Genomic DNA, 21092 nt, shown 5'->3' on the forward strand with positions numbered 1-21092 from the left:
ATAGAGCTGCCATCCTTTGGAATTCTTTGCCGGCCCACATCCGGGGGCTCACTAATTACCTCCAATTCAGGAAAGCCATTAATACTTTTCTTTTCCCCTTTCCGTAGGCCTTCCTGTGCCCTTCTGTGCGTGGCCAATTCTCTGCTGTTCAGCGCTGGGACGTCTCTATGCTGGGGTAGCTATCGCGCTATACAAAAACTCATAACATAACAAAACCAGTCTAATATAGATAAAGGTCGTATTTGTTGCTGATTGTATGCCATTTATATATCCCTTCACTTTTCCACTTCCAAGATTGAGAGATTTCATGAGTAATTGTAGCAAGAAAAATGCAATGTGTGTGAAAGGATTTGCACAATCTTCTGCTCTAAAAGTAGTGGTTTGTAGCATTAGAACTTGTAGGTGATAATAGACAGAAAGCAGTAGCAGAGTGACAAAATATATAGAGTTGGCAGGAAACGTCACATTACTTTACCTGCAAGTGGGTGGGATGATCTGCTGCTACCGAGATGCTCCTCTTTTACGCAGGAAGTTCCACCTCAAGAACAAGCAGGTCCCCACAGAGGAAAACAAGTGGGTTTCAAATGCAAATTCAGCCTACGGAAAAACAGAAGTGTCATGGAAGATTGCATGCTCATGTGGGGCCAAATCATGCTTGGAACTCATCTTTAAAGGAATGACTTGGAGAATCAAAAACAGTTCCATGTAACAAAGTTTGATATAAAATATGTGAATAAGGAAGAAAGAAAGTAAAGCGGTTTATGAAATGAGACACACAAGGATTCATTTATATATTTATTTGTATATCCATTTTTGGCACACATTCGGAATAGCTTGGTGTCCAAGCTGAAGGAACAGGTTACAGTATATACCCGGTACAACTGTTCACACCTAAACACGGAGACAGAGCGACGGAACCCGAGTCGGCACGTGCCCGGGAAGTCGTCCGCTAACACGGTCACCAATATGGCACTCTCAGATTGTCAGCAACTAAAGTCATAATCGCTTCGTCACTCTGGACGATACACATGATTGCCACACGTACAAAAAATAGGGCTGCAGGTGAAGTAAGGCAGGTCTACTTCCCTGCCAGTGGTTCTATGTATGGGTTTATATATTACAGAGGGTTCTTAGCTGGTATGGTTCCCTAGTGGTTTTCTTTGCAGTTAGCTCTACTATAGATAAATAGATCTTCTGTACAATGAGTGACCTGCTCCTCTGATCCACCACAGGTCTTCCCCTTGATGTGACACGTTTTGTCGGCCAACCCACCACGAATCGCATCGAGTGCTCTCAACAGCGGCGCTTTAAAAGCCATCTGGTGGCCAATCAGTTTGCAGAGTGTGCGGAAAGAGGAACCTCACTTTGTAGTGCACCCAAGTATGTGCATGTATGTAAATGTATATGATGGTAGACTTCTGTCCTTGAATTCTCTCCGCATTACAATCCAATCAGATCTCAGCCCTTTGCCTCTCATTGTTCATTCCTTCCCAGCACCAGCAAATAGAGGTGAGGTTACATCAAAAACACAACCTGTGAACAAGTGACAGAACCAGGCAATGGCATGTCCATCCATTCATCCATCTGTATGTCTCACATGATACCACAATGGAGTGTTCACTTGACAAATGGTTCTAGTTCCCTTAGATCAGAACCTGAGTTTGCAGAACAATCCCTCGCCCACACCGGGCTTAGCTCCACTTGGAAATCGGAGTGTTGTTTAAGTCAATAGAATAGAATTGTTTTTAAAGAAAAACAGAGTTACTTTTTCCCCCCTCCCCACTGTGATGGTTTTAGTAGATTATTCACCCTGTCATCAAAAGATGCTGAGGTACAATAAATGTTTAATTACTAATTGTCAATGTGTCCAGCATCAATGGCTCTTATCACCTTAACACTTTTTTCTTCTATTGCTACTTGATTAAAAAAAAAAATAAGAGGAATTGATTCTTGGAAAAACCCACAGAACAAGTGGAGAACAGCAAAGGAGAGAAAGAGAAACAAAGTACTCCAGGACCTGCCTTAATAAGATACCAAAGAGGCACAAAGATGAAGAGCTCTCGCGAGGCACAGTCATGTGCAGAAGGTGCAATCACAGACTCCTGTAAGGAGACATTGAGGAAAGCTAATGTTGGAATGAGATGGATTGGTCTACAGAGGCCTGGGCTTCTGAAGGGGAGGAAGGCTGGGACGGATCGTCTCACATGGAAATGGCAGTCTCCTCCCTCGATCGTTCATGGACACCACTTCTCTAGAAGACAGATGGTCTCACATGGAAATGGCTGTCTCCTCCCTCGATTGTTCGTTGATCCCACTTCTCTCGAAGACAGATTGTCTCACATGGAAATGGCAGTCTCCTCCCTCGATCGTTCATGGACACCACTTCTCTAGAAGACAGCCCTCTGCTTTTGTACTTGACATCCCATCTTTGATATTAGTCGGTCCCTCTGATGCCTTCAGGAAATACTAGTTCTCCTTTGTGATCACACTTTGTTACACTCAATCGGGACTATGAACACTTTGTCAAAGCGCTACATTGGGCCAGCCAAGGATCTCTCCTAATTTCAACACTTACTTGCTCCCTCACGTACAGCACATAGTCGTTGGCCATCGCGACACAAGACAGTCTAATCTCAAATCTGTACCTGGAGAAGTTTCTGTACCGCTCTCGCCTGTTCGTTCTCCTCCCACCGCAGTGGAGTTACAAGTGCTGTCCCTTTACACCCTATATCTATGTCCATTGACATCTGCTTGGTTCATACAAGATCATGGGTGAACATTATTGAATCTTTTTGGACCTTGGACCTGTAGTCTTCCGGATCTGGGTGTAAAGACTCCTTTTCACCAGAGATCTACAACATGTAGATGCAAACCCTGGTTTTCAGCGGGATCTACCGGATCTAAGTGTGAATCCGCATTTTCACCTGGGAATTATTATATTTCACTTACACCTGTGTAGGGGTTTTCATAATCCACGTGCAAGTTGCACCGAGTCCTCCAACTGCACATCCCCCCCCTTGATGCACAGCGGTCTCCATATGAATCTAGAACTCACTGTGATTCACCTGCATGAAGGATTGTTGAAGGCAGGTTGACTCGCCTGCTCAGGTATGGAACAAGAGAACGTACGACACATCACAACTGGAATATAATGGTCTATTACTCCGTAAACATCAACAGAACTCCATTATAGCAGAACTCACTAAAACGTCACTCATGATACGGATTTTATACCATATGACGTGTATCTGAAAATATTTTCGTAAACCTTTTTAAAGTACGTGCGAAGGGAACTGTCATAATCCCTATGAACTACCCTTTCTAAGGCAATGGCAAATGGTAAAATATACACCTACGTAACACAAGAAGGGCCAGAAAATATACATAAGACAGGAGTAAACAAAATGTTCATAGTCCAGACCTGCAATGACGTACTGCTCTTAAGGTCAAATCACGTCTCTTCCAATTTGAGCTTCTATAGATAGGACTACTAAATTGTGGCCCAGAACTATCTATTGTGTGAAGGAAGACAGACCAGGACATCATTTGTTATGACGAATAACGCGTTCCAAGCCATGAAATACTCCGTAGGGCTCGCCATCGTGGAGTCTCTTCTCTTTTACAGTAGCCAGAAGGGTGGGAAGACTCTGGGTGTCCCAAACGAAATGGCATTTAACCTCTGGAGTATTGCCCACCTACCAACAAAAAGTTATTTTTTGTAACTTAGCACTGCCACCAGGTGGCGCTCTGAGGTTGCCTCTCACCCCATCATATGGAAGTGCTGGCCTTAACAGTAATGGGTGGCGCAGAGCTCCAGTGCATGGGTTGCCACGCTGGTCCCCCCTTCCTTTTCCAGCACTGGGCAGATCGCTCCTTGAGTTATATAGCGCCTTGAGCTTCTCGGCATGCAAAATTCTCCGTTCAGGAACTGTGTCGTAGAGGGACAAGGTGAGACACCTGAACTCACCGAGAGAGTCAGGTGTGAGGGGTTAAAATGGGGGAACACATGTCTGCTGTTCCCATGCCGCAAGCATTAAATGCTGGTTTATTTGGGGTGGTGAGTAAAACCCTCTGAATTGTGGAGGAGGAATGGTCACAGCGGAGACTCCCCCAGCGGGACCCCCCCATCGGAGTGTCCCTAGGGTGGAGGATATCCCGCTGACTGATCCTTTTTCAGGAGGGGGGAGTGTTCTACAGGTGATCCAGTGTTTCCTCCATGAACGCAAGGATCCCCAGCTGACACCCAACTCTTTGGGCTTCCTTTGGAGTTTGAGGATTGGTCGACCAGTCTCCGAGGTCCGCGAAGGCTGTGGCCCCCGCTCCTCTGGTGGAAGACGCCCATCATATCTAGAGATCCCCCAAGGCAGCTGTGGGTCCGGTGCCCCAAGATGAACTGGCACCGAGGTAGGTCCACTGACACTGTATGGAGCCAGCACCAGGTTTGGTGGATCTACCAGGCAAAGTGTCTTATTTTTCAATAACAAACTCCTTTATGGAAGCCAAACAATCATTGGCATTGATGCACGGGGCGTTTTCTTCAAGCACGTGGGACTCATTATTTACTGTTTGGGACAGTCGGGCTCTCCTGGTGGTGCAGAGCTGGGAAAATGTAGGGCCCAACGACCAGCCGAAATAGTTCAGGCTTTCTGACCTACGTTGACTGACAGTCCTGAGGTGAACGGGTCATGGGTCAAAGGTTTCTGAGGGCGGAGCCAGCTGAGACTCGACGGTGGCTCTTCAGTGTGAATGCAGCAGCCACGAGTTTGCAAGAGAGGACATTCTACGCTTGACACCAATGTCCAGCGCCAACAAGACTCTGAGCAACCCCGTCTTTCTCTTGTTCTGGACCCACAGTGCATTGCCGGCTGGGAAACAACACGCCTGACTCTTTAAGATGCTCCTAAAATGTTCTTCAAGGCACCAAATTCAAGCTTTTCGTATTCTAAACAAATCCCACATATGTTCTGAATTGGTTTATGTCTGTTTGGAAAGAGGCTTTTCTAGGAACTGGTTTCTAATTTGTACCACAAAATGCATTTTAACAGAGTGATGTTACTGTCTGTTCCCCAAACTGGCAAGAGGCCTTTTGAGGTTCTGACCATCAAGCCCAACCTGTGTAGTGTCATGTTTCTTTTTTTGAGAGAGTGAATACATGAGTATATGAATGTGTGCATGACTGAACGAATGAGTGATCTACCTGAAAAGCACAGCTCTGCAAACTGAATCACCTCAAGGTGATGAATGAATGAATGGATGAACTTCTCCAGTGTGGCCTTGGGGACTAAACTTGGTCATATTATAAGGAATCAAGAATACCATGCACAGCTCATTTTGTAAGCAATGCTGACTCTCCTGGGGCGCTCCACGTACTTCCCACTTGTTTCTCACGTCACTTCATTTTCTACCCTCAATGCGCCACAGAAAACGCGGGCTGCTGGCGCAACCCACGGTCCTGACTCAAAACACAGATTACGAATCCTTGGCAGAAGCGCAAACGCGGCATGGGACAATCGGGTGAGTGTGGACCGCTGCAAAGGACCACATGCACGGAAGAATCAGCGGCGCATCTTGGAGGCCCCCTCGCCCCAGGGAGCACGAGTGGATGCAACATTGTGTTTCTCAGAGATAATATCACCACAAGGTCAACTGTGAGATTGTTGACTAAAAAATGTTTCCTACAAAAATGTCAACCATAAAATTGTATCTCCTAAAGCAATAGCTTCAGGAAAGTAATCACAGCCCACAGCGTCAGTGCCTTGAACCTAGCCGGAACCAGAGAGAGGATTGGTTACAAGTAGAGATCTGTGCAGGGAAGGATGAGGCATGGCCCAGATCTTTAGTTAGGGATGAGTTACCTCATGGCCCAGACCTTTACACTTGGGGATGAGTTATCAAGTTAGTGACTGAGATCTTTGCATGTAGTTGCTAGACATGTAGCATAGCGATCAGATATTTACTGACTGAGATCTTTGTAGGCAAGTGTGAGTTATCTCATAGATGAGCAGCTTGTCGGTAGGGATGAGTTATCCAGTGACTAAGATCTTTGCAGGTAGGGATGAGTTATCTCAAGGCCCAGGCCTTTGCAGGCAGGGATTAGCTATCTAGTGGACTGAGATCTCTGCAGGTAGGGATCAGTTATCTCGTAGCTGAGCTGCTTGTAGGTGGAGATCAGTTATCTAGTGACAGAGATATTTGTAGATGGTGATGAGTCCTCTAGTGGCTGGGATAGTCATCCTAGAACCTCAAAACTTTTTATCCCGGCTCTAGAAAGTTACCAAAAATATGCAATTTTGGATCAAGCAGTTTGTCTCTCTGTGCATCAAATATTGATCGCGTAACTATGCAAACATCGATCTGTACAGCGTGCTGACTAAAACTGTCCCTCCCATCACATCCTAGACACAAATCCACCCTCAACCTGACCCCTGTACACAAACGTGTTCTGCATATAGCACCTCAAGCTGAAGAGGCTCCTTCCGCAACTCAAAGGATCCATCTAGAGTGATCGGCTGCGCCCTGAAGGGGGAGGTCGGCGCTACACCAAATATTTAAGATAAACGACCGATAACCTTGGATGCTGCATACCTTTTCAGTCCATGTAAATTTAACACATATTTTAGGGTCAATATTCTCTTCAGCCACTACCACAGTAGACTTTAAAGAGTGCTACCACTTGAGGACCCACTGGCAAGACCATGTGGATGAAATTTTGGAATGCAGAAGATTTAGCGCCCTATGGATTTCTGGCCTCTTCTTAGCACTTAGGGATGTCATGGGGATAGACACAGTTGCATGGCACTTTAGATAGAGACCAATCATGAATCGCGGCGCTTGTTCCAAAATTGAATCTCAGTAACAAAGTGCGATTTATAGGCAAGGATGGTGCCCTACTGAGCTTCTAGGGTCCGCTTCATAGATGCTGAGCTACTCAAACGGCATTAATCCGATACATGGTTGGCTCTTCACTAGCATCTATGGGTCCTTTCGAGGGAACGTTCCCATTGGACAGTTATCTAAGTTCCACAGAGGCTCATCGAAGACAACTGCAAGACCAGGTTCTTCCTGCCACAGCCTTGTCACACATGTCCTTACTTCAGTTCCACCATGTCACCTTGCAGCCTATGTTCTTCTACAGAGAGATGTTAAAAGCTACAGCAACATTTTTAGAGGGCTGCACATCAGTCTGGATCAGGGAGCAGCAATTCTGCGAGAAGAAGAGCACAAGTGCATACGTTTATGGCAGGCGCTGTGCTGCATAGTGGCCGTACAGTGCCGATACGTTACTACTGCTTGCCCTTCTCGGTTTACAGCTGGTGCATTCAGTACCTTGTCCATTCGCTTGCGGTGGTCGAAGGTGGGATCAGAGGAGACACCATTATTGCAAATAATGCTGGTACAGAAACGAGGCGGTGCAAGCGAGAGTCCAAGAAGTGGCAGAATAGTGGGGGCATCTGTTGATCCCCCCCCCCTTAGTGAGGGTACTATAAGTGCATTTTTCCTCTGCCAGGCTCAAGCTCTAACTTCAATGCTGAACTTACCTGGGCACAGGTCTCCATTTTATCCCCTTGCACCTTTATAAGGGGGGACAGAGCCTCCAAGTCTCTGATCATCTCGGAAAAGTCAAGGGGCGGGCATTAACTCCCCTTTTGTTGCTGGAGGGGGTCTGTGATACAGTCAACAACATCCTATCTGGAAAAAAAATATACATATATTTATATTTTTTATAAAAAATATTCTGGAGGCTCTTCCAAAAGTAGTCTTTTCCATTGTTCACTTGGAACAGGTGTGCTTTTGTTAACTTGTAGTTAACCTGAAGCCCTCGCGCTTACAGACGAGGGACTTCCCCAGGCTGTTTCTTTGCATACTTCAGTCTCAACACAACATAACATTGGGTTTCTTGTCTTTTTATAGCTATGTAAACCTCTTTAAAATAAACTCTCTCTCGTAGCTCTTCCAACAGAGGATCCACCACGTTCATTACTTTGAAGAAATTGTTCTGGATCCCTTTTCTCTGGGAGATTTAATCTTAACTCCTGCTCTGAACAACATGTTTCGGCCTCACAGTTCAATGGTTTCGCTAGAGATGCTGTGACAATCAATCCCTTGGCTTAGCTTTATCAGGCTCTTTGCGCTGCCCTTTTTGGGTTCTTTGACCTCTACCAGAACTGTGCTATTGCTTGCCTGAGAGAGAAGTTGAGTGCTGGGGGCATCCTCAAGTGGAAGGCTTTCAATGGACGAGCGGCCGTGGCGCCAGGGATTCCAGCTGATCTTGATGGACCCTTTGGAAAAGCTGTCCAGGGAACTCCCTGAAGCCACTGCTTCTGCTGTCACCTCATCAGGGAGGTCCTTGCTCTGTGGGAGACTAACGCTTGGCGAGTTGACATCTGTGAGCGAGCTGCACCTGGCCAGACTGTACATGTAGTCAGGGATGCTATTCCTCCGCATCTTCAGATCGGACGAAATCAATGGGTCGATTGTTTGATTGAGGGCGGAGCATTCCTTGAGAGAGGAGCAAGAGTCTTGTCTGGAAAGGTAACTGGGGTACTGGAGGCTTGAATCGAGGAAGATGCTATCCCTCACAAGATGCTCTCGGAATAGAGCTTCATCGATACTTCTGCTTAAGTTAATGGGTGAGGGAGGCCGGAACTCAAGGTCTGCAAGTGAGAGCATAGATTCCTTTTCAAAGCAAATGCTGGTGTGGGAGCGGCCGATTGTAACATTTTGGGACTTCGGGCCAAACACAAGCCCCGGTTTTGGCCTGGCAAGTGGCGACGAAGACCCGGCATTGTAGAACCCAGCAGTAATTTTGTTCTCATTCTTATCTTTCAGGGCTTTGAGTGGAACATTCTCAGGTGGGTTTCGGATGAGGCTCTTGCTGATATCGTTGTTAGTTGACTTGTCCTGGTGACCATTTGCCCAGTCGTAGCAGTTGTTGGGGTACTCCGGGGTCTCTGTTTTGCGATAAGTGCACAGATACTGCACAATTTTGGCCCAGCAGGTATGGTCGCTGCTGCCACACTTCTGGCAAAATGAGTGGGATGCTACAAAGAGCATGGAGAAACACAGGGCCAGTTCAAAGATACGATACCAGAACTGTAGAAACCACCAGGACCACGAAAACTCATTGAACCTTCCAAGAATCTCAAACAGCCATAGCACAGCATAGACCTGGAGGCCACAGCACAGCAGACCAAAGATGCTACAAGCTAGGAGGACCCGTGAAGATGTGAACAAACATTTTAGATTTCTTCCTCGGATCTGTAAATCGAGAGTGTCATCGGAAGCTGGTGATTCCACCTGGGATCGACTCACGATCGCATCGGAACTCTTTCTCAGCTTGTGGAAGGCCACAACATTCCCTACCATCAGGAATATTCCCCATGAAGCCGATAGGAAGTGGAGCACAATGTTCACAGAAGGGTTCAAGAAGTGAGAAAAGAGATCTGCACTAAACAATACGATGAAATGAACAACACCAACCACAGCCAACAAGGGCAGGCTCTGAATCTTGGGAGGAAGAACCTCTAGTTGGGCCATCTTCAGCATCATTAGGACCAAAACAGCAAATGTAGTGAGGATGAGGGGGAAGGTAATATTGTACAGTACCAAAGCTGTTTGAGGAGACAGTGTGGCCTTGGTGGCGTAGGGGTCAGTAAAGAAGAAGACAGCTCTGAGAAGGCCTACCAAAACCAGGAGAGCGTTGGAGGCCATGACGTAAGGTAGGTTGAAGGTCTGGAGGATTGGAGACCCTATCAAGTTGATCAAGGCGATTATGGACAAAATGAGGTAAAGGACAGCCGTTCCATAGACGTGCATCTCCCAAGCAAAGCTCAAGGTCCGTTTCAGGTCGTTCCACTGAAGATACGTCCTGTTTGGCACAAGAAGCTCACAAGCCCCATGCGTCCCCAGGCATGATGGGGTCAACGAAGATTCCTTGAATGATGACACGCTAGGCAAAGCTTCTACAAGTCTTGGTCTCGGAAGTGCTCTTTGAGTGGTCACCCGTATTTGACCTCGGCGCCCAGTTACTGGTATTTTGGATATAGTGGTCATGCCAGAGGAAATCTGTGGTGATGCTGTTGTGGTCTTCTCCTGAGGAATGGAGTAAGGCCCGGTACTTCCAAGAGCAGATTCTGCAACATAAAAGAAACAAAAAGAGTTAGAATTGGGTCAGGTGCCTTAGCTATCTAAAAAAATATGATGTCACAGTAGATATTATAAACTATTGTACATCAGTGATGAGTTTGGTCTACTGTTTGGGAAGCAGATTAGCGGTATACACTAGACATTCAGGCTGAGTGTCTCATAGTTGTGAACATTTTTGCATTCGTTGGATGACAAGACTCACTCTCACGCCTGCGTTAGGTCACAGCAGGTGATGTGACCAAGCCTCTCTAGACTGGATCAATGGGATACTGTACATGTTCTGTACTATGATAACATAACTTGTAAATGTCAAGGAGCAGCAGGAGAAGTGTGTACATTCTAGTAAGTCATGCGGGTGTCTGCCAAGTAAGGGCTGAGACAGAAGCATTCCCACAATGTCTCCTCCTGGCTGTCTCGTATGCACCATCTCATGTCAGAGCTTAAGCAAGTGCCAGGCCATAAACACCAATGCCACCTGGTTTGGGACAACATGTATGTATAATCCATGTTTAAAGAGGGCCAGCCCGTCACTATTTCCAGTACCCCACTCGGCCCAGGGTGCCATTTTGATTTCTATGTCTGCCATTTTGATTCCCTTTCCCTCTGTTAAGAATCCACCAGTGGATGTTCCAGAGAATGGAAACTAGATTGATTCCTTTCTGAGCAGCCTGGGGCAAGAGATGGCATCAGCCTCTTTAGGTCTGGCCTTTGAGACTGCTTTAGCTGTCTCACCAGACTAAAGCCTTTCGATAAAATTCATACATTATACACATACACTAAGGGGCTTTTAGTCAGCGGGATTCATTCATTGATCAGTTAAACTGTCAATCACATTTTGCTTCTGCCAACCACAGCTTACATCGTGGAGAAGTGTGGCTCACTGGTTAGAGGAGGCAGACCTGGAAGCAGAGGTCAGCCCGGGACCAGGGTTCAATTCCCGGCTCGGCTGGGTCTTGAGTCCATAAATGTCCATGGACTCGATAATTCTCGCTCCAGTGCATACTCGACTCATGGGTTCACACTCTGCGACTCTGGGCAATAGCTTGCTTAATCTCCACATGGGCCCCTCGCGGCGGGATGTCTGGCTTTCACCTTGCGGATGCCCTGCCGGGTTATCTCACAGGGGAATACCAGGACGGGTTCCCTAAGCAAGCGCTTAGAGACCGCTTGGTGATTTGCGCTATATAAATTCCTGCACATTTACATTTACATCATGTTGCACTGGGTCAACCCACTCTGCTCATTTGCTCACTTCAACCATTGTTCACATTCCTCTAAAAGTAGTCACTTTGTCTTCAGTGACAAACCTTGTGTAAAGTTTGCTTTAGTTTATTTATATTAACTTTAAATACTAGCTATATATTTGCCTACGCTTCTGACGGCCACTTGGATGGCGATGTATGTTCTGCTTTCTTTTGAATGTTGTTGTTCTGAAGTAATTAAGTGACATTGTGACACTGGGGCTGCGTGCGATTTGGATGGTTAGTTTGGTGGTGAAATACAATTATTTATTTCTCAAATAATAAAAATAATACACGGACAACTAAAAGGCTTGGTATTTGAAAATGATCATTAGCAACACGTCACATTAATGAATATTTTTTTACCTTACATTTTTTATTGCAAAATATAGTTGCCGCATTTAGGTGATTACATATATTTTGTATTAATTTTGTGGCTTATGCTTGTGAAAAAAATATAAACAAATAACCACCGCCCCAGCCTGCCAAACCCAGACCTGTTGACTTTGCCAATGCTTGCTTTTGTTTATGGACCTCATCGAATTTCTGGCCAATTCACAAATCTTTTTTCTCGATCTGAGGTGACAGGGTACAAAGGAATAATGTGTGTGCACACATATTCACAAAGTGGATTTGCATGTGCTTAAAGTGATACAGGTGTGCTTCTCAAGGAGGCGTGTCAGGTGTCAAGTGAACCCCGTATTTAGCGAAAGATGCAGACTGCAGTTCACTCCCCTAGGACAGTCCCAAACTAAGTCAGGCTGCCAAACGGGAAGCAGTGATGCAGACCAAGGCCAGCAATGTGCCCTCCCTGCACCGGAGAGCCTGCACGCCACCACTCATAAATGCACAAGAGGTGGAGTACACTTTCACATTCAATCATACATATTTAATTGTTTGCGTGATGAAAAGCTGAGCCTACACTGAACCCATGATCACATTAACATCTATGCTGAATTCAGTTAAAAAAAATCTATGCAAAGTTGGCTCTGTGAACAATTGCGCGAGGTGGAAGCAATAAACGATATCAGCGATGCACATATAGGCAACACCACATGTAGGCAACGTGTATGTAGACTTTGCAACTGTGATTTAAATGGAAACGTGGTCTCCTTCCTTGCACAAGCTGCATGGTTGGGGTCTTCTTCCACGTGCATGGCTTGCCTTGGTGATTGACTCGCATAAGCTGCATGGTAGGGGTCTTCCAGGTGCATGGCTTGCATTGGTGATTGACTCGCAAAAGCTGCATGGTTGGGTTCTTCCACGTGCATGGCTTGCCTTGGGGATTTGCTTGCACAAGTTGCACAGCTGAGGTATTCCACTTGCATGGCTTGCTTTTTGATTGAATTGCACAAGCTGCGTTGTTGGGGTCTTCAACGTGCATGGCTTGCCTTGGTGATTGACTTGCACAAGCTGCGTTGTTGGGGTCTTCAACGTGCATGTCTTGCCTTGGTGATTGACTCGCACAAGCTGCATGGTTGGGGTCTTCCAGTTGTCTGGCTTGCCTTTGTGATTGCCTTGTACAAGCTGCACGACTGAGGCTTTCCACTTGCATGGCTTGCCTTGGTGATTGACTTGCACATGGCTGAGGTCTTCCACCTGCATGGCTTCCCTTGGTAATTGACTTGCATATGGGTGGGTTTTCCACTTGTATGGCTTCCCATGGTAATTGACTTGCACATGATTGGGGTCTTCCACTTGCATGGCTTGCCTTGGTAATTGACTTGCATATGGGTGGGGTCTTCCACTTGCATGGCTTCCCATGGTAATTGACTTGCACATGATTGGGGTCTTCCACCTGCATGGCTTGCCTTGGTAATTGACTTGCATATGGGTGGGGTCTTCCACTTGCATGGCTTCCCATGGTAATTGACTTGCACATGATTGGGGTCTTCCAGTTGCATGGCTTGCCTTTGTGATTGACTTGCACAAGCTGCGTGGTTGGGGTCTTCCACTTGCACGGCATGCCTCGATGATTGACTTGCACAAGCTGCGTGGTTGGGGTCTTCCACTTGCATGGCATGCCTCAATGATTGACTTGCACAAGCTGCATGGTTGGGGTCTTCCACTTGCATGGCATGCCTCGTTGATTGACTTGCACAAGCTGCATGGTTGGGGTCTTCCACTTGCATGACTTGTCTTGGTGATTGACTTCCACAAGCTGCGTGGCTGAGGTCTTCCACTTGCCTGGCTTGCCTTTGTGATTGACTTGCACATGATTGGGGTCTTCCAGTTGCATGGCTTGCCTTGGTGATTGACTTGCACATGATTGGGGTCTTCCACCTGCATGGCTTCCCTTGGTAATTGACTTGCATATGGGTGGGGTCTTCCACTTGTATGGCTTCCCATGGTAATTGACTTGCACATGATTGGGGTCTTCCACCTGCATGGCTTCCCATGGTAATTGACTTGCATATGGGTGGGGTCTTCCTCTTGCATGGCTTCGCATGGTAATTGACTTGCACATGATTGGGGTCTTCCAGTTGCATGGCTTGCCTTGGTGATTGACTTGCACAAGCTGCGTGGTTGAGGTCTTCCACTTGCATGGCATGCCTCGATGATTGACTTGCACAAGCTGCGTGGTTGGGGTCTTCCTCTTGCATGACATGCCTCGATGATTGACTTGCACAAGCTGCGTGGTTTATTGTCTTCCACTTGCATGGCATGCCTCGATGATTGACTTGCACAAGCTGCATGGTTGGGGTCTTCCACTTGCCTGGCTTGCCTTTGTGATTGACTTGCACATGCACACAAACGCACGGGCACCTGTTGGACTTGCTCAATGAGCTGTGCCCATGAGAAGGACTTTGAGCAGGGCGGGTATGAAGCATGCACGTGTCCTTGCTGTACTTCTTTTAATTTGAATCATTTCTTATGTTTTGGAAGAATGACCTCAAGTTCATCTTCTCTCCTAAGTCAGTACCTCTGTCCTTTGCGGTCTCACTACAGATAGAATTGTAACCTGTATCTTAAAATGTGAGCTTTGGGTCTGCTCCTTGATGATTGGATGGCTTACAACTCTACTCCAGTTTCCTGCTCTTCATTGGCTCGCTTGTCTCCCTAGTCATATGTTTGGTGAACAAGCACAAGAACAGGGTTTATCTCACTATGCTTTTTGATTGCTTTTATGCATCCATTGCTCACGTCAAGGAACTCCTTACTTTTGAAGTTTTCATGGCATTTGAGCTCCAGCACTTGATGGAAGCCGTATATGGTCCCTTGGCATGCCTGATTAGCAGAAACAACAGGGCCACCAGATGTGGATGGCCGACACACAAGTTTACAGGATGGCGATGGAAACCTCTAACTGCTCAACAACTACCTTCAGTAAATCCTGTCCTGGGTGTGCGTTACCGCTCAAGAAGCGAGACCCTCGTCTGAGCTGAGTGAACTCTTCTTCATCATGTTCATTCAGGGATCTTCTGCATCTGATACAAGAAGTCCACGACCTGGACTTCATCTTCAAGGCCGACCTTGCACTTGCGCCTTATGTGAACACATGTTCTCCTACCAGAGAATCTGGTCTGGCAGTTGCTCGCTGCAGCTTCCGCAGCACCGGCCACTCTTGGTCCGCACGGTGATGATGACCATTGGCAACTACTTTAATGTCTTTAAAACATCCCAGAACATATTACAATGCCACTAATCTTTGGTTTCTATTATTTTGGGAGCCTCACTGCAGCATAGAAACCTCTTCCCTAGCTTCCAATTCTGGAAGATGAGCCAGTCCTACGAGGGGCCTCAAAGGGACACCAGTCTATCTCTCCAGTGGCCCGCAGGCCTTCCAACCGACCAGCAGTTAGAGGCCAGCATCCCGCCACCTCCTGTACTCCATAGGAAGAGGTGCAAGGAATATGGGGCCATCTCTGCACCTGACTGCTCACTCAGGACCTCTCCCCCTCCTCTGAATGGAGCCAGACCAATGGAAGGTCAGAAGAGCCTGGCAACAACCCTCTTCCAAGCTGCACAGACTTCTTCAGCTCAGCTGCATGCCCTCAATAATTTTTATTTATTTATTTGTTGTTTCTCATAACAAGGACCACATTGGCTGACGTCAGAGTGCTTTATGTTGGAGAGAGATTCAACTATACATAAACACGGACATGCCTATGGTAGTTTCCAGGATGAGGCCAGTGCTACATGTAATATGGGCAATGGGCTGGAGCAGGAAGGCAGCAAATATCCTACATAGACAAATGTTAGGAGGCACTTAGTGTTGGGAAAGGATTGTTTCAGTCTGCTCTTAAATGCCTTGTACGAAAGGGCCTTCCTCAGGTCCCGAGGAATACAAGTCCTAGATCTAGGGGGGCTGATATCTGTTTTTTTTACTATATAAATCTTAGAAATCCAAGTGACAGCCATCCTTGGTTTCTGTCTCCACCTCGGATGTGACTTCAATGACTTGTGGGCAACAAGTCACATGGCCCCCGGAAGCTCTAGACTGAGATGCAAGTGCTTCTACCCTTCCAGGGACTTCAACTATGGGGTGCGGGTGGAGCCCCAGAGCAACGCGTCACTGAAGGGAACGCCCACGTTACTTTCCAGAGGGGACGGGCCCTTACACCTGGGGTTTGCCAGCTTTGTTGCGGCAAGGCCAAAGTGGCATACCATGGTTTGTCCCCTTCCAATATGGTGCCAATTATAGCAAAATAAATGAAGGAATGGAATGTCGACCAGAGCAAAGCCAGTTGTTAAGAATACGTGGCTCAACATTTCCCACAAAATGGTCTCCTCTGCGTGAAGTGAGAGAAGAAAGAGGAAGCTAAAAAAGAAGCAATGGTTCTCTCCAGAGTCTGTGCTCCTGAAAGAAATGTAAATGTGTGCAATTGTGTAAAGGCTCCCTGCGAGCCAGTACAGGCTTTAATATCTGGATTTTGCCATTGTAATGGAAACCTACATTTTTAACACTAGGTACAGTTAGCGTCTTACTAAAAGTATATCTTTTGAAAGTACTGTAAGCATTTAAAGAATCTTTTTGCCTATTTTGCGAAAACCTAGCTATACTGTGTACAACCATATGATGTGTGTAATATTTTTTTCTAACTAATGACACCTTCTCAGTGCTGTCACAGGCTTGGACCTCTTAGCACTATAACTACATGTCATTATTTCCCCAGTGCACAGACCTGGATTCAAATCAGTGACCGTCCGGTTACACCGATAAAAACCTGAAATTATTGTATTAACCAACCGAGTTTTCCTAGCAGAAAAATAAATTTCCCACAAACACATGTAAGTTGCATTTATTTTTCATTTAAGGTTTGTGAATTATATTGATATGCAGCTACCTCAAAGTGAAATTCCAATAAAATTGACAATTATTTTTCTTTTTTTGCCTCGTTTCTGCCCTCTTATTTACTGACTCCCCCCCCCCCCCCACCCCACTGTACTCAGGGTCACAGTTCCCATACTTTCTTCATGTTCTTTTTCCTCTGCTTGTCACCATGTTTTCAAGAAAAAACAGAAGCAGGACCTACCTCGAGAGAGTAAAGGCTGAAAAGGATTCCCAGGCAGTGAATTCAATATAGACAATTATGTGTGATACAGCAATACCCTCCTATAACCAGCAGGGGGCACTAAAGAGCTGCGAGATACTGCCAAGCCTCTAGCTGCTGGTCACGCAGAACGCATGCCTGCTTTGGGACATATGAACTGAGCACTGGAGGCGGTAACTTGAGACAGCTCTCCCAGAGCCGATTGTGGTCTTAAACGGTTGAGAAGAGGGAGAAGCGGCATGTTACCGACTTGGAGTGGTAAATGGGTGCTGGCCAAAGGATCTTTGAAGGCATTGCTGCTTGTGGCTGGAAATGTAGCAGCATTTGATCAGAAGGACGCAACACAATATAAGGACCTACACAAAGTAGCACACAGAAGAGTTAAGCACAGCAGGGAAAAGCACGACAACACAGGTAAAGAGGCACACAAACTCAAGAGCACCAAGAAAAAACAACACAAGTCACCATCATAAAAAATGGCGCACTGCAAGCAAATATGCACAAACATTCTTGTCATCACAAATCTGCTTTCGTGAATACAGTATGAAAGGTGCTTGCACCAAACACTGTTAACTTTTCACCAAAACGTGAAATTGTGTCAATAAAAATGTTTTGTGATGCAGCTGTGTGAGCCGGGGGTGCTGTGTGTGCTCATACAAGCAGATTCAGTAAAACACCTCAGCTGGACTTAAACTGTCTCATCGCAAGCAAGACGCTGTGCCTGGTTACACTGCTAAGGGTGCTGTCCGTAGCAGTCATGAACCCTTACAGTAGTGAGAAAAAAACACACACACAGAAAAGGGTTGATACAGTCTTCTTAGCTTTTTCCTGACGTGGGCTGGCCACTCTCTGTGGGCGTGGGGGGAGTTGAGATCCTCCCACAGTCGAGTGCTGCACAGTGCGTTACTCCACCCATCTGCAGAGGGATGCTGGGCCCCTCCCTACACCTTCCTTAGGACTGCCCTCCCTATGTGGCACACATCAGTGCGCGTCCTGACAGCTTCTTTGCCACTGGAACTGTGCATGCCACATTCTGCCAACACAGGGTGTACCCGATCAATAGCCCACAGGGCGGGGTGTATGTATGAAAGTGCAACAATATAATGTCTGTCCAGATCATTAGTTAAATACAGCAACTCAAATATGACCTTTTCAGCACAAACATCTGAACAATTACTTGAAATGCACTACATAAGGTCTCAGCTCTCTTCATTGTTCTGAAGAACCGCAGGTGGCGTGGACGCAACAATGCTAATATATGTCCCCGCTGACCTGTGGAGGGGGCGCCGACCTCAAGGGGGGGGGGGGGGGACTGTGTTTAGCAATAGCTTATGATTGAAGAGAGGAGGGGCACTTTTGCCCGTGGTAGTGAGAGAATCCGAGGAGGTGGTCAAGGGGGGCGGGCGCCATAAATGATTCTCGCACTGGCTGCCACCAGCGCTAGGGCCGGCCCTGTGCCCCCGTGGCTGCATCTGGTTCTCGACTCCAAAGGGATTTTGAGGATCAAGCAATATTTTTCCTTTGTGGCCTATAAATGAATTGAAGACATGCATTAGCAAGAAATACAAAGCTGATTGGCCTGTTTATTTGCTTGGAGGAACTATAAAACAAGCATTGGCATAGCCAATAGGTCTCGCCTTTGGGACCATATAAGTGTTTATCCATGCAACAGTTGCATAACTAAATACTTAGAAGGTCCTCTCAAAAAGCCCTCTCAATAAGTCTCGCCAGACCAGCGCATGCGCTGGGTCAGGCGAGACCTAAACAGCTGAGGTATTCCCCACACTGGTTTGGTTTATTATGCATCCTACAGTTATCAGATAGGAGCCGGTGGTTTATGTTGTTCCAAATATCCATTATCAGCAGCACAAGCAACAAAAAAAGCAAATGATTCACACTTTGTCCTCATGATGCTGCTGGTGGTTGGTTAAACAGGACAGAAACGTCATCGTTATCACTGAGGGGGTGAACTTTTGGAAAGGGCCTGTTTTTCTTCGATGCTTTTTACAGATACAGTCTCAGGGCCCTCGTTTGCTGATTCCTGTTTTTTATTTAGGTACTTGCTCAAAAAACATCTATATGTGAAATGTAAGGTGTATGCAAGTGAGGCCTACTTTTCCTGGCCAAAAAGGTATTCATTTTCTATAAATTGTGATAAATTAATATTGATTAGCCCCGGGATACGCATTTTAATGACTTGAGGCAGTAAAGTACAAATGCTTGATTAGATATTTGTGTCGAATAAAGTCATATTTGAGTTGTTGTTGTAATTATTGATTAAGGGTCATTATTTGCTTGTTGTGTGTGGAATATGAAGATGATGCAAAGTCAAATGGTACCTTAATTTGCAAGAGGCACGGCCATATAAAAGAGGTCAGGCCCCCTTGTGACCCCACTTATGCGTACCAGGCACCAAACCGGTCCATATAACAGCGTTGCACAAACCTCTGCGGCCCCTTCTGTAATACCAAAATGCCCAGGGGTGCAAACAGGCGTATGTGCCTGTTCCACTCCCACAGCACTTTGAATAAGATGCCCCCTTGGAGCAGAACCGTGCAAAGAGGGTTGCGACAGAGAACAGAAGTGTTCCCGAGTCCTTGGCTGCCGATACTGGAATGATGCAGGAGGCGGCCGGCCTGATGATTGCATGTGAACTGGACCATGAATAAACTTGTTTACACAAAATTTGTAAAAATTAGAAACACTCCAAAGTTGTGAAATCCAAACATTTCAGCTGCAAAAACTCACTCCAGACTCTTTTTTTGGAGACATCAGGGTAATCAGTCGGGACTTGTGCAATAGTGCCAGACCCTCGTTCCCACACCTCTTTCATCTTCCCTCTTTCCCTCTCCTCCCCAACTCTTCTAGCAGTTTTATTCCCACAGTTCCTAATATTTCAGGACTTGGAGTAAACTTGTGTTTTCTGTTTTTAATCTTGTGTTCTACGAGATGCAGGATTCGCTGCAGGTCCAATAATTTCTTTAGGACTAAAAGGTTTTTCTTAATTTTGGTAACTCACCATACTGGAGTCTGGGGTCGTCAGGGTGGTGCTTGCCAATTTGAATTTTTTCACCAAAATTAGGTAGCGGTGTTATTTCTTGATTTTCTTAGTATTTTTGGCTAGCCCGTACAAGGCCCAGGTACATCAGAGTCCTTTACAAAGGACACGGTACAGAGTATAAACATCCCCTACATCCCCTACTCAATAACGCGATGCAGGGCTAAGGCATGCTGTGGGGAGTTAGGGCATAACACAGGGATAGGTTGCCGCCGAAAGCCATATATTGGTAGCCGGGTCTTACTACATGGAGCTCCTGGGAGCATCACGCCATGTGGGTTGGGTCTTTGGGGGGTGAGGGGCGCTGATAATATGGGCGGAAGTGATTCCTTTTTGATGGAGGTGATTTGCTTTTTTAAAGAGGGCATAGAGTGTTGGCACGTCTCATTTCAAGGACGGGGGGGGGCTGCTGTGGGTTCCTCTGGCAAGGAGAAAGCTTGACTCCCATGGTGGGCAGGGAGTAAAGGTGGAGTCGATATGACTCATGGTGGAATGGGAGCTGCACGGGGCGCTTGGGTGTAGATGGCGACGGTCTGAGCTGGCTAGGAGCGTGGCTGGGACGACGGATGGATTCAAAGCTGACAAGTGACGCCATGTGCCAGCTAACACCTAAAGGCAAGTCTGGCATTCTAGCAACAGTACCCTGCATGCTGCCACTTTGGAGCCTATACATAATGATAATAAAATCAAACTACAAGTCCCAGAGTGCACAGTGTTGTTGGTTAAAAGGCCAGGCCAGGCTGAAGGAGGCATGGGAGGCTCTTGACAACTCTGTGGACTTCTTTGGAGGTCTGGGGGAGTGACGCGTATCCCCATTCAATTAATTTGTAGGGGTAAGTCAATCATAGCCTGTGTTGAGAAATGTGAGACTTTAGAGTCTCATTGGTGAGGGGGAGGGGGGTCCAAATCCAGCCACAGCCCTGCTGTCATGGATTACAGCTGTAGGAGGTGAGCCAGAATAGTTTTGAGGTCTTTCCCAGAGTGAATGAAGTTAGTTCTGTTTTGAGACTTCAGTTCAATGTGTTCCACTCCTTTGAGCCTTTACTTCCTCAGTCCTTTTTCAATGTTTAAGTTATTCGAAGAACAGTGGAATGATGAAGTGTACAATAGCTGAGTGCAAGGATCTTGTGGGAATGCAGTGTGCGTAGATCT

The 21092-nt window shown here is 46.4% G+C and overlaps 1 protein-coding gene across 3 annotated transcripts in view; it reads right to left on the minus strand.

The window, feature by feature from the left end:
* Window positions 1-4599: 4599 nt before the first annotated feature.
* Window positions 4600-21092, minus strand: part of PRRT3 (proline rich transmembrane protein 3) — a 232992-nt gene continuing 216499 nt past the window's right edge. For all 3 annotated transcript variants that reach the window (XM_085624293.1, XM_085624292.1, XM_085624294.1), the window contains exon 4: window positions 4600-10133. In XM_085624293.1, coding sequence (XP_085480419.1) covers window positions 8059-10133 — 2075 coding nt within the window. In that variant the 3' untranslated portion in view covers window positions 4600-8058. The remainder of the gene's footprint in view (window positions 10134-21092) is intronic.

The sequence above is a fragment of the Triturus cristatus genome, chromosome 9, assembly GCF_964204655.1.
Source record: "Triturus cristatus chromosome 9, aTriCri1.1, whole genome shotgun sequence".
Classification (NCBI taxonomy): Eukaryota; Metazoa; Chordata; class Amphibia; order Caudata; family Salamandridae; genus Triturus; species Triturus cristatus.